The 14,013-nt window shown below is 45.6% G+C and overlaps 1 protein-coding gene and 1 long non-coding RNA gene across 11 annotated transcripts in view; one reads left to right on the top strand and one right to left on the bottom strand.

Annotated features, from left to right (window-relative positions):
• The window catches only part of FSD2 (fibronectin type III and SPRY domain containing 2), a 64,667-nt gene that overhangs the window by 8,361 nt on the left and 42,293 nt on the right, over positions 1 to 14,013 (bottom strand). For all 5 annotated transcript variants that reach the window (XM_077940127.1, XM_077940129.1, XM_077940126.1 and 2 more), the window contains exons 7-11: positions 7,298 to 7,453; positions 5,019 to 5,153; positions 4,106 to 4,256; positions 1,146 to 1,279; positions 100 to 232 (exon numbers count right to left, since the gene is read on the bottom strand). In XM_077940127.1, the coding sequence (XP_077796253.1) occupies positions 100 to 232; positions 1,146 to 1,279; positions 4,106 to 4,256; positions 5,019 to 5,153; positions 7,298 to 7,453 (709 nt within the window). The remainder of the gene's footprint in view (positions 1 to 99; positions 233 to 1,145; positions 1,280 to 4,105; positions 4,257 to 5,018; positions 5,154 to 7,297; positions 7,454 to 14,013) is intronic.
• LOC106999265 (uncharacterized) overlaps positions 1 to 14,013 on the top strand; it is a 70,993-nt gene that overhangs the window by 16,138 nt on the left and 40,842 nt on the right. Inside the window, exon 5 of one of the 6 annotated variants that reach the window (XR_013395893.1) lies at positions 9 to 165. The exons of the other annotated variants lie outside the window; for them this stretch is intronic. This is a non-coding gene — a long non-coding RNA (uncharacterized LOC106999265). The remainder of the gene's footprint in view (positions 1 to 8; positions 166 to 14,013) is intronic. 6 annotated transcript variants of the gene reach the window in all.

Below are 14,013 nucleotides of genomic sequence, written 5' to 3'. Positions count from 1 at the left end.
CCCTCAAGGCTGCCTCCATGCCATATTCGGATTTGACCTGAATAGCAGGGCACCTTCGGGAAGTTCACAGAACGCCCTTGTGAGAGGTTGACAAAGTACCTGGTGAAGCGGGAGTCGCTGGATGACAGCTCCCTGGCAGGGATTCTCCTTTCACTTCGTACGACCGTAAGTCCATCTTCAGAAATGATCAGCCAGGGATGGCAGGTGTCCTTGTTTAGGCGAAAGTAGCTTCCTGTGGGAGGAGGAGCACACAGAAGACCCGCAGCCAGTCACTTGCTTTCTCCCCGTGGGCGGTGGTGGCCGGCTTAGCTTCGTGTGGGATACACCTAAGCCTGGACCTGGCCTAGTAATAGGCGTCCCGTTAACAAAGATGGCAATTAACACTCATTGGGCAGTCTTGTGTGCCTAGTATGCCCTTCAATCCTCACTACGACCCTTAGAAACAGGTGTTACTATTTCCATTTTGAAGTTGAGGAAATGGAGGCACAGGGTGGTTAAGAAATCAGCTGGCAAATGATAGAACTTAAACTTGAACCCCAATCCCCTCTGATTCCAGAGGCTGTGCTCTTCACCTCTAGCTGTAATGCCTATATATGGATAAGAATGTCTAACCTATTTGCCAAGGGAAATAGGAATTGAGGGACTTCTTTTTTTGTTTTTTGTTTTTTGAGACGGAGTCTCTCTCTGTCACCCAGGCTGGAGTGCAGTGGCGCCATCTCGGCTCACTGCAAGCTCCGCCTCCCGGGTTCACGCCATTCTCCTGCCTCAGCCTCCCAAGTAGCTGGGACGACAGGCGCCCGCCACCACGCCCGGCTAATTTTCTGTATGTTTTAGTGGAGATGGGGTTGCACCATGTTAGCCAGGATACTCTTGATCTCCTGACCTTGTGATCCGCCCGCCTCGGCCTCCCAAAGTGCTGGGATTACAGGCGTGAACCCCCGTGCCCGGCCTGAGGGACTTCTTAATGATCCATTTGACTTGCAATTAGGGCAGTGGGGGACACCCCTGAACTCCTTCTGGGCTGACTTGCCACATGTCCATATCTGTGCATATTCATCAATTTCCCAGTGCAGTCATAGCATCACTGGGTCTGCCACAGAGTGGCCACTTTGGGTCCCAGAGACTATGTGGGCTGGGGCACAGACCTATGGTGTGGACTGTAGCTGGCTCGCTCCTCACGCTGGGGCCCCCCATGTTGAGGGCTCGCACACAGATAATGTAGTTCCGCCCCGGCTGCAGCTGCACCAGGGACTCGCAGGTCGGGATGCCTACAACAGACCTGTACAAGGAAGCAGAGCTGCAGTCAGAATGGGGCCAGGACACCTGGGCCCAAGCACCAGGCATCCCTTTCAAAGCTGGAAGGTTTAACTCACTCTTGCGCCCCTGTCCTCTGATCCACACTTACAGCAGCACAGCCAGGAGTGCTGGCTGCCCCTTGGCATTCCCTCCCACAGTCTCTGGTCTGCTCTTGTCACTTCATTGCTACTTCTTGTGTTTGTGGCTGTCTCCTCTCCAAGTCCCTCATTCTGGTTTCCCAGGCACCCAGCACCGCGCTTGGCATATGGCTAACACTGCATCATGGAGTGTGCATGCAGTGGAATCCAGTATGTCTCTGTCTGTCTGTTAGGATCATAATGTCTCTGAGTACCGCTATTCTTAGTACAGTGCTGGGCCCATAGAAGGCCCTCACTTCAGCCAGGTGCGATGGCTCACATCTATAATTCCAGCACTTTGGGAGGCTGAGGCCGGTGGGTCACTTGAGGTCAGGAGTTCGAGACCAGCCTGGCCAACATGGTGAAACCCTGTCCCTACTAAAACTACAAAAAGTAGCCAAATGTGGTGGCAGATGCCTGTAATCCCAGCTACTCAGGAGGCTGAGGCAGGAGAATTACATGAACCTGGGAGTTGGAGGTTGCAGTGAGCAGAGATCATCAGGCTACTGCACTCCAGCCTGGGCGACAGAGTAAGACTCTGTCTCAAAAAAAAAAAAAAAAGAAGAAGGTCCTTGATTCATGTTTATGAACAAATAATTCTAACTTTCTAACTAGAGCTGAAAGGGTTAACTGCTATTAACCCACTGAGAACAGCTGCCTATTGGAAATAATTCAAGATATTTAAATTGTACTATACAGAAATATAAGCCCATAATTGCCACTGCCTATATTGCTGCGGTTGCCAACCCCATGTCAGTCCAGTGGGCAAGAAAAGTCTTTAGGATGAGGCCCATTTACCAATACAACATCCTCACCCAGATGAGGCCAGGTTGTCTAGGTTATCTTCAGGCTGCAGCTCTGGGCCAGAGGGGCACTTTTATGCATTCAATAAATATTAACTAAACTCCTCAGGTTCCAGGCACTGTATAGGGAGGCCCTCAGAAAAACCAAATGTAGTTCCTGCCCTCATAGAGCTTCCAGTCTAGATGGGAAGAGCAGCATTCTTCAAGCAATCACTGGAAGGAATGTAAGATGGTAACCATGACAAGTTGACAGTGTGCTATAGCATATAATGGTGGGGGGAGGATGGCTTTTGAGCAGAGCTCTGAAGAATGCTGAAGAGGTAACTGTATGAAAAAGGGACAGAGGAGTCTCCTTCACAGGAGAAGCATGTGCCAAGGCCCTGTGGCAGGAAGGAGTGTGAAAAGTAGGAGGAACTGAAACGTGACCAATGTGGCGGGAGCTTTAGAGGGAGGGGAGCTGATGTGAGAGGAGTTGGAGAGGCAGGAAGGGGCCAGAGCCTATGAACGAGTTTTGCCTTTTTTCCGCCATGGGCTGCCATGATTGGATTTGTACTGGAAGAATATGCAACAGCTCTCAGGTCATCTCTCAGGTTACTGACCAGCCCTCTGGTGACCTCATCATTGTGAGTTGGTCCCAGGTGTCAAGTGCGCCTAAAGTATCAGCATAAATTGCAAAGGAAACCTGAACCCTTAGGATGGCCAGAACCACTGGACACCCTGCCCCACTCCTGAGTATCCCCAGAGTGGATTACCAAGGTCAGCCTCCATGTGGCCATGGACATGCAGATTCCACCTGGAACAGATGGATGGGTGGCATATGGCCATGTTTCAAACCTGGCATTTAGCATAGAAGAATCTGCTTCCGTAACAGTTGACACCAATCCCTCTTCATTTCTCCAGCTCCAGGTCGGTGCAACCCTGTGCTCCACAGCAGGGGAGCCCCTGGTCCTGGTGGCTGGTGCTGGCCTGCCTGGCTGGTTCATCCCCTTTCACAAGCTTCTGTAAACCAGAGGTAAACCTATGCTTCCTCCATCATAGGCTGCTGTAAACTCAGGTTCTGTGAGCCCTTGTGGTCACTGAGTCCAACCCTTATCAATTTGTGAACCCCTCCAGCTCTCAGAGAATGAGGGGTGAGCATGAGCTTCCAGACAGTCTTCTATGATAGATGAAACATTCTTTGTACATTGAGCTGTGATCTCTTTTGTTTTCGCCTATGAGTTTCACCCTCTCCTCTCTGAATTCCAGCTAAGTGGGTCTTTCAGTTCCTCCAGCTGCTTACTCCTGCCCCCAGGGTGTGTGTCCATGCAGCCCCCTCCCACTGGAGCACCCCTGCATTCACTGTTCTTGGGGCTCAGTCTTTCCCATCTGTTCAGGTCTCAGTTTAAACATCTTCTTTATCCAAAGTGGATCCTCACCTCCACCACCATTCTCTGTTTTATTACATTTCTTTTTCCTTCCTAGCACTGCATATTTTGCACATTGGTTTGTTTTCTTGCCTTTTGTCTATTTCCCCACCAGACTGTCAGCCCCATTAGGGCAGGAAGTTTATCCATCTAGTTCCCAGTGCCTTGCACAGGACCTGACACCACCCAGGCACTCAATGCTTGTTGAATGAATGAATGAATGGGAAACCTTACTTCAGGTAAAACAACAACAAAACCTGAGGTTCAGCCAACTTATTCATTCACTCATCATTCACCTTCAATAATAGCATTCCAGCTACTTCTCATGAACACTAAGCAACCAAAAATTGAGATTCCTGTGTATCAAAAATGCCAACCTTCTCTTCAGACTCCATATACTTCCTAAGCCATGTCACTGTATCAGGTGTCAGGGCTCGCGTGCCCAGCAAATGCCCTTATGACTCACTCAGTTACACCTGAGGCCTCTGGACTTTCAGCCTGGGTCAGCTCCACAGTGTACGAGTCCACAGGATTCAGGTTCCCAGACTCCCAGCAAATCAGCACAGCCTCTTCACAGCTCCTTATCTCTTTTGTTTTTATAATGGGGGGAGAAGGCGCTAAATGTGGGAGAAAGGGAGAGATGAACAACTGTTGGGTTCATTTCCAGTCATTTTGTTCAGAGCCACGGACAAACATCACAGCCACCTTCTTCCTCCCACAAAAGAGATTCAGTGCAATCAAAAGCAAACCAGGGAATCCCTTCCAGATGTTTCTGGAGTAGAAGATGGTTGCAAGGTTTAAATGTCAGTGTGACGGAGAGTGGCAGTTTTTTATATTTTGAGACCAACCATCAGAAAATATCACTGTCAGCTGAGCACAGTGGCTCACGCCTGTAATCCCAGCACTTCGGGAGGCCGAGGCGGGTGGATCACTTGAGTTCAGGAGTTCGAGACCAGCCTGGCCAACATAGTCAAACACCATCTCTGCTAAAAATATTAAAAAAAAAAAAAAAAATCAGCCAGAAGTGGCAGACACCTGTAATCCCAGCTACTCGGGAGGGTGAGGCAGGAGAATCTCTTGAACCTGGGAGGTGGAGGTTGTAGTGAGCAGAGAGAGCAGAGATCATGCCACTGCACTCCAGCCTGGGCGGGACTCCATCTCCCAAAAAAAAAAAAAAAAAAAAGAAAAGAAAAGAAAAGAAAAAAATGTCACTGTCAAACTAGGCATGTAGATTTGGTGTATTAAATAGAAGAAACAAAATGTACACAGCTCTTCCTACCCTTCCAAATGAAATCAAGAGCTCTGCCTTGTCTAGAAACCCACGACTCCTGTGTCCCCTTGACTGAAAGCCCTGTTATAGGAAATGAGTAGCCCATTACCTGTCATGTACACTGCATGCTCGCTAGAGGGACTGGGGCCAGCCCTGTTGTGAGCTGTGACCCAAAATTCATACTGGGTATTTGGCACAAGGTTTGTCACTGAGCAATATGTTTCTTTGACGGTCACTGTAAATTCTAGGGGGAAAAAAAAAAAAAGATAAGAATTCAACCCTAAAAACTGGCCAAGTGGCTCCAAATTCATTATGCCGAATCCCACAGTAGTAGATTACAAAACTGGCTGTAAATTCCTCCCATCCCTGTATGCACTCCCTCTGCAGCATGACTTTGCTGCTCCTTCCATTCAGAGCTTCCTTCCTTCTCTGTATTCCTTGAAACTGGGCTTAGCTGTGTGACTAGCTTTGGTCAATGAGGCAATAGCAAATGATGAAGCAGAGGCGTGGGAAGTGCTGGTGCACAGAGGCTTGCCCTCTTGCTGCTGGGGACGCTTCCATTACCATGTGAGCAAGCCCAAGCCAGCCTCCTGGAGGATGCGAGACCGCAGGGAGAGAGACCCCAGCTGCCCAAGTCCTCCTGGCTGTCCTATCTGAGACAAGTAAATGAGGCCATCCTAGACAAACCAGCCCTACCCAAGGTGGTTCAGAATAGAACTGTTTGGCCAGTCCACAGAATTAAATAATAGGGCCGGGCGCAGTAGCTCACGCCTGTAGTCCCAGCACTTTGGGAGGCTGAGGCAGGCAGATCACAAGGTCAGGAGACCGGGACCATCCTGGCTAACATAGTGAAACCTCATCTCTACTAAAAATACAAAAAATTAGCTGGGTGTGGTAGTATTTGCCTATAGTCCCAGCTACTCAGGAGGCTGAGGCAGGAGAATCACTTTAACCCGGGAAGCGGAGGTTGCAGTGAGCCGAGATTGTGCCACTGCACTCCAGCCTGGGCAACAGAGCAAGACTCCATCTCAAAAAAAAAAAAAAAAAGAATAATAATTGTTTGTTATTTTAAGCCACTAAGTTGTAGGGGGTGGGGAGGGGGTTTGGTTATGCAGCAAAAACTGACACAACTCCAGACTTCCCCAGAATCTTGAAAGGCAGTGATAACTCTTAATTTACCTTCAGATATCAGTTCCTTTATAGCAAAATGGTCAGTTTGAAAGATCTTTATAGATTGCCACAACACAGCCCCAATACAATGGCTTCTGTGTATCTGCAGGGGTGCTGGCAGGGTTGATTTGTGGCAAAAGCTGGGGTTAATCACGTCTGACTTCCTAGTCCCCAACCTCCCTTTTCAAAGTTCCTTGCCCCTCTCCATGTCCTCTTTAGTCTTTATTCTGACCACTCTTACCCTCCCTCATCATCGCTTAAATTTACTCTTACTTTTCTCAAGAATTCCCCTTCTTTCCTGGGCAGAAACACTATCCTCAGCTTCTGGAACTCAGCCCTCCATCTGCATGGTCTGCTACAATGAGCAGACCTTGGGGCAGGATGCCTACACACCTGATTCACATCCTCATTCTGCCATAACTCACTGTGTCCTCACGGACAGCTTCTTTCTCTCTGAGTCTCAGTTTCCTCGTCTATAAAACGGAGATCTCTAAGTCTCTTTCCAGCAATCCCATTCCAACCCCACATGCCCAGGACAGGCACTGTCAGGCTGGCCCTGATCTCTTGAAATCTTCAGATGCTCAGCTGGGGCTCTTCTGTTGTTTGACCCTCGCTCCTTAAGAGAGAATGGCTTATTGATTATTGTGGTGTGGGGGGCCCTACCCCAGCTATAACCCCACACCAGCCAGTCCCATTTCTGGGGAAAAGGATGTTGGCCAAGAGCTGCCCAGAGTGGAGGCTAGGGGCCATCTCAGGAGTTGTCTCCACCTGGGATCAGCAGCAGCCCTTCCAGGCTGCAGAGGCCCCCTCACCTCTCATGGGGTCTGCAGATGAATCCTCCAGTTTCTCCTGCAGCACAAGGCTGCTGTGAGAGGAGCACAGGACAAGCTAGAATCCAGCTAGCCCAACCTCCTTGACAAGGGGCGCCCCTGGTCCCTCCTGCACACAGTGCAGCCAGAGACGGGTCCCAGGGACAGCTCTGACCCAATGGCTGTAGATACGCTCCAGACCCCTTCACCTGGCCTTACCGTCCTCCCCAGTCAGGCCCCATCATGCTTTGCTACCCTTTCTGCCCTGCTCACCTGCCTGCATCCAATCCTCTGCACGTGTAGACCCATCCTGTCTCCACTATCCCAACTGCCAGGAAGACAGGGCCCAGGTCCCTGGGGAGCCTGAACTGTTCCCATGAACATAAGCATGTTCCTGGCAGAGCCTCACCTGCTTGGTCCTTCCCAGGTGAGCTGTCCTGCACTGGCCGGTAGGACAGCTGATAGCTCTCCACGGTGTCATCGGAGTATAAGCTCCAGCACACTCGGACTGAGGAACCTGTGGCTGAGTTAGGGGCCTGCGGATTTATGACTGGAGCAGAAGGAGCTAGGAAAAGAAAAGAAAAATAAAAGAGGAACCTCTAATAGAGGTGTGCGGTGAGAGTGGCCCCTTTCCCATGACCATTGATCCCCCAATGAAGCCACAGCCTTTGGGAATGGAAGAGAAAGTCCAGAGTAGACAAGGATGGGGACACACAGCCTCTCAAACATGAGTCTGCAAAATACAACCAGTATATTCATTCTTGCTTTGACAAGTGCAAATGAGCTTAGGGAGCAGGGGTCGGTGGCAGGGACTCAGACTAAGGCATAGACTGGGAGTCCTGCTCCAGGTTGTGGGTCCTCTGGCCCTTCTGTGGCACTTAAAGACGCAGGACAACGAGGATCACAGCACTGCTGCCTCAGCAGAGAGAAAGAAGCCTTCAACAAGGAGGCTCTGCTTTCATTGATAGTGTGGGAAAAGGGGGCATCCAGGGACCATCTCCCACATTAGTGAGAGAACATTGGGGTGGCCCAGTTGTGCTTTTCAGAACCAACTTCTTTAGAGTCCATCTACTAAGCTAATTATTTTCTTCTCTGTAGGTGAGTACTTCTATCTTCCCCACCCCCATACAATCTCACCCACACAACCGAGAATAAGAACAAGTGGTGTTTTCCCTCCATAATTCTTTCTTTTTTTCTCTCTTTGAGACAAAGTCTCACTCTGTCGCCCAGGCTGGAGTGCAGTGGCATAATCTTGGCTCACTGCAGCCTCCACATCCCGATTCAAGCGATTCTTGTGCCTCAACCTCCTGAGTAGCTGGGACTGCAGGTGCACACCACCATGCCCAGCTAGTTTTTTGTATTTTTAGTAGAGACAAGTTTTCACCATGTTGGCCAGGCTGGTCTTGAATTCCTGACCTCAAGTGAACTCCTGCCTCTGCCTCCCAAAGTGCTGAGATTACAGGTGTGAGCCACTTGTACCCGGCCCTTTCCTCTATAATTCTTCTCCCATGGCAACATCTCCCTCCATCCCAGACTTTTAATATCCTTAGTTTCAAAAGTTGAAATTGATCAACCCATGTAAGAGCACAGCTGAACTTAAAGGAGTTTGAATTAGTTTTGGCTCATCCTTTGCTTTCTGGTCCAGAGCTGAAAGATCATAACGTGACAGAGGCGAGGAGGAAGACAAAGAACTTATATCCCCAATGACAAAGTTCAGGGTGCTCAACAGATGCCCTGCTAGACACTGTCAAATACAGCTTCACCTGAAGATACAGTGTAAGAAAATGGATGTTCTGGGAGCTTTTAACCCCTCAGGAAGCACTAGATGCAAGCAGGAAGGTGATGGTTTATGTAAGATCCGTACACAGCGAAGTGAAGAAAAATGTCTCTGCTTCTCAAGCACGGATTTGGGCAATAGTGCCTTTCCTTCCCAATGACTAAGCCTGATTATTTGGGCAGCACCATTCCTAGTGGGGAAAAGAACCATCCAGTGGACATCATAGCTCCATGAAATCTCTCCTTGACCCAGTGATTCTAAGAATGGTCCCTAACATTTATGATTAAAGATTTGCATTATAGTATGGTTTACAATGGTAAAAAAAAAAAAAAAAAAAAGTTAGAAACACCCCAGTATCTAACAATTGAGGATTAAATAAACAAATTAAAGTATGTAGCCACTAAAGTGATATTATAAAAGAATTTATCAGGGTGAGAAAATATCTATCAAAATTGTTTTGCTAAAAAAAGAGCATATTACAAACAGCAGATTACAAAACAGAATGACTCAAGTTTTATAACAAAAATACTGTGCAAGGAAAAACCTAAAATGGTATACACAATATTGTCCACAATCATGTTGTTCAGTGTTGGTGAGAAAGGGAAAGCAAGCAGTTGAAAAAAGAGGAATTACAGACTATCCTTATAAATAAGTAATTATAATAATATTTTATTGTCTTCCATTTTCTTGAGACAGCTTCTCACTCTATCACCCAGGCTGGAGTGCAGTGGGGCAATCATAGCTCACTGCAGCCTTACTCTTGGGCTCAAGCAATCCTCCTACCTCAGTCTCCCAAGTAGCTGGGGCTATAGGTGTACGTTGCCACCCCAATCTAATTTTTAAGATTTTTTTTGTAGAGATGGGGTCTTGCTACATTGCCTAGGCTGGCCTCAAACTCCTGGGCTCAAGCAATCTGCCCACCTCAGCCTCCCACAGTGCTGGGATTACAGGCGTGAGTCAGCATGCCTGGCCCACAATAATACTTTAAAGAGCTACTTGGCACCATGTAATATGTTGTACATAAGTTATCTCATTTAATTCTTGACATATTCCTATGAGGTATTATGATGTCCATTTTTACAGATGAAGAAACCAAGACTCAGAGAGGTTAGGTGAATTGTCCAGAGTCACACTGCTAGGAAGTGGCAGAGTTGGGATTCTCACGAGATCCATAGAATTCCAAAGCCCATCTCTTAGCCACGATGCTAAATACAGATACCCAGGAGGAACCTCAGAGAGGTCAGCCTCTGTTCTCACTTATGAGCCATAAAGACAAAAATAGGAAGTTTGAGGGAAAAAATACTTTTTTAGATGGAGTCTCGCTCTGTCACCAGTTTGGAGTGCAGTAGCGTGATCTCGGCTCACTGCAATCTCTGCCTCCCGGGTTCAAGCCATTCTCCTGCCTCAGCCTCCCAAGTAGCTGGGATTACAGATGCATGCCACCACAGCCCTGCTAATTTTTGTAGTTTTGGTAGAGATGGGGTTTCACATGTTGGCCAGGATGGTCTCAATCTCCTGACCTCATGATCCACTCGCCTTGGCCACCCAAAGTGCTGGGATTACAGGCGTGAGCCACCACGCCTGGCCTTCTTTCTAAATCTTTATGATTTTTTTCAGACATCGACATTTCCTACTCAAAGCTCAGGGGTTCTGCGGGGTTTTCTACAATAAAATCATATAATCTGGCTGGCCATGGTGGCTAACGCCTGTAATCCCAGCACTTTGGGAGGTCGAGGCAGGTGGATCACGAGGTCAGGAGTTTGAGACCAGCCTGGCCAATATGGTGAAACCCCATGTCTACTAAAAATATAAAAAATTAGCCAGGCGTGGTGGCAGGTGCCTGTAATCCCAGCTACTCGGGAGGCTGAGGCAGCAGAATCGCTTGAACCCAGGAGGCTGAGGTTGCAGTGAGCTGAAATCACACCATTGCACTCCAACCCAGGCAACAGTGTGAGACTCCGTCTCAAAAAATATATATATATGTGTGTATATATATGTGTATATATATACATACAAATGTATGTATATATATTTTATGTATATATATTTTATATATGTATATATATTTTATATATATAAATGTATGTATATATATTTTATATATATGTATATATATTTTGTATGTATATATATGTATGTATATATATTTTATATATATAATTTGTATGTATATATATTTTATATATATAATTTGCAAACAGAGGCAATTTCTCTTTTTCCTTTTCAATTTGGATGCCTTTCTATCTTTCTCTTGCTTAATTGCTCTGGCAAGGTCTTCTAGCACTATGTTGAATTGGAGTGTTGAGAGTGGGCATCTTTGTCTTGTTCCTGATCTTAGAGGAAAATATTTCAACTTTTCACCATTGAGTATGATGTTAGCTGTGGGATGTCATATATGACATTTCTTATAATGTTTGCTCTAATCTTTATTATTTCCTTTCTTCTGCAAAATTTGGGCTTAGCTTGTTCTTTTTCTAGTTCCTAGAGGTGTAAAGTTAGGTTGTTTATTTGAGATCTTTCTTCTTAATGTAGGTGCTTATTGCTATAAATTTCCTTTGTAGTATTTCTTTTGCTGTGTCACGTAAGTTTTGGTATGTTGTGTTTCATTTTTATTTATCTCAAGATTTTTAAAATTCCCTTTTGATTTCTTCTTTGGCCCATTGATTGCTCAGGAGTGTGTTGTGTAATTTCCACATATCTGTGAATTTTCCAATTTTTTCTTGTTATTGATTTCTAGTTTCATACCATGTGATCATAAAAGATACTTGAGGCCAGGCAGAGTGACTCAGGCCTGTAATCCCAGCATATTGGGAGGCTGAAGTTGGAGGATTACTTGACACCAGGAGTTCAAGAACAGCCTGGGCAACATAGTGAGGACTCATCTCTACAAAAAAATTGAACACATTGGCTGGGTATGGTGGCATGGACCTATAGTCCTAGCTACTTGGGAGGCTGAGGCGGGAGGATTTCTTGAGCCCAGGAGTTGGAGTTTGCAGTGAGCCACAATCACACCACTGTACCCCAGGCTGGGCAACAGAGCAAAACCCTATCTCAAAATAGTAATGATAATAACAATAAAAGATACTTGATACAATTTCATTCTTCTTACATTTGTTAAGGCTTGTTTTGTGGCCTAACATGTGATCTAGCCTGGAGCAGAGGGAGACTCTGTCTAAAAAAAAAAAAAGACTTGTATACTGAAAACTATAAAACACTGATGAAAGAAATTGAAGCAGACACACAAAAAAGGGAAAGGTATCCTGCATTATAGATTGGAAGAATTAAGATTGTTAAAATGTCCATATTATGCCAAATGATCTACAGATTCAAGGCAATCCTTATCAAAATCCCAACAGCAGTTTTTTTGTTTGTTTTTGTTTTTGTTTTTGTATTTGAGACGGAGTCTCGCTCTTGCCCAGGGTGGAGTGCAGTGGTGCGATCTCGGCTCACTGCAAGCTCCACCTCCCAGGTTCACACTATTCTCCTACCTCAGCCTCCTGAGTAGCTGGGACTACAGGCACCCACCACCACGCCCAGCTAATTTTTTGTATTTTTAGTAGAGACAGGGTTTCACCGTGTTAGCCGGGATGGTCTTGATCTCCTGATCTTGTGATCTGCCCACCACGGCCTCCCAAAGTGCTGGGATTACAGGCATGAGCCACCACGCCCGGCCCCAACAGCAGTTTTTACAGAAATAAAAAAAAAAATCCCCAAATTCATATGGAACCACAAAAGAACCCAAGTAGCTAAAGCTATCTTGGTAAAGACAAAGCTAGAGGCATCACAAATTCTGATTTCAAAATATATTACAAAGCTACAGTAATTGAGACAGTATGGTACAGGCATAAGGACAGACACATAGACCAATGAAACAGAATCGAGAGCCCAGTAATAAACCCATCCAAATGATCTTTCTAAGGGTGACAAGAGCACACAACGGGGAAAGGATAATGTCTTCAACAAATGGCATTTGGAAAACTATATCCACATGCAAAAGAATGAAATTTGATCCCTATCTTACACCAGAACAAAAGTAAACTCAAAATAGATTATTAAAGACTTAAATGTAAAACCCTGAAACTGTAAAACTCCTTAAAGAAAATACAGGTGAATAGCTTCTTGATATTGGTCTTGGCAACGATTTCTTGAATTTGATACCAAAAGCACAAGCAACAAAACAAAAAATAGGTAAATGGCACTACATCATACTAAAATATCTTTTGCATGGCAAAATAAACCATTAACAGAGTGAAGAAACAACCTACAGAATAGAAGAAAATATTTGCAAATTATTTATCTGATAAGAGACTAGTATATAAAAAAATAAGAATCTTCTACAATTAAATAGCAAAAAACCAAACCAATTAAAAAATGGGCAAAAGACTTAAATAGATATTTCCCCAAGAAGACATATAAATAGTCACCTTGTATATGAAAGAGTACTCAATATCTCTAGTCATCAGGGAAATGCATATCAAAACCACAACAAGATATCACCTCATACCTGTTAGGATGATATTGTCAAAAAGTGAAAGGAGGCTGAGCGTGGTGGCTCAGGCCTGTAATCCCAGCACTTTGGGAAGCTAAGGTGGTCGGATCATTTGAGGTCAGGAGTTCAAGACCAGCCTGGCCAACATGGTGAAACCCCATCTCTACTAAAAATACAAAAAATTAGCGGGGCATGATGGCGGGTGCCTATAATCCCAGCTACTCGGGAGGCTGAGGCTGGAGAATCACCTGAACCCGGGAGGCAGAGGTTTTAGTGAGCCAAGATCATGCCATGTACTGCAGCTTGGGCGACAGAGCAAGACTCTATCTCAATTAAAAGAAAAAAAGTGAAAGGTAACAAATGGTGAGACCATGGAGAACTGGAACCCTTATATACTATTGGTGTGAATATAAAATCATGCAGCCACAATGGAAAACAGTATGGTGGTTCCACAAAAAATTAAAAATAATTTGGTTGTGGTGGTGTGTACCTGTAGTCCTAACTACTCAGGAGGCTGAGGTGGGAAGATCATGTGAGCCCAGGAATTTGAGGCCAGCCTGGGCAACATAGCAATACCCTGTCTCTGAAAATATTTATATATATATCAGAACTACTATATGATCTAGTAATACCACTTCTGGGTATGTATTCATCAGAACTGAAATAAAGATCTCAAAGATACCTATGTTCCACGTTCATTGCAGCATTCGTTATTCACAATAACCAAGATATGGAAACAACCTCAATGTCCATCAATAGATGGATGGATTTTAAAAAGTGTGTGTGTGTATACATATGGAATATTATTTAGCCTTAACAAAGAAGGAAGTTTTACCATTTGTGACAACATGGATGAACC

This window comes from Macaca mulatta, chromosome 7 (assembly GCF_049350105.2).
Source record: "Macaca mulatta isolate MMU2019108-1 chromosome 7, T2T-MMU8v2.0, whole genome shotgun sequence".
Lineage (NCBI taxonomy): Eukaryota > Metazoa > Chordata > Mammalia > Primates > Cercopithecidae > Macaca > Macaca mulatta.
Note: the sequence above shows the minus strand (reverse complement) of the source record. Positions and strands in the feature narration are given on the sequence as shown.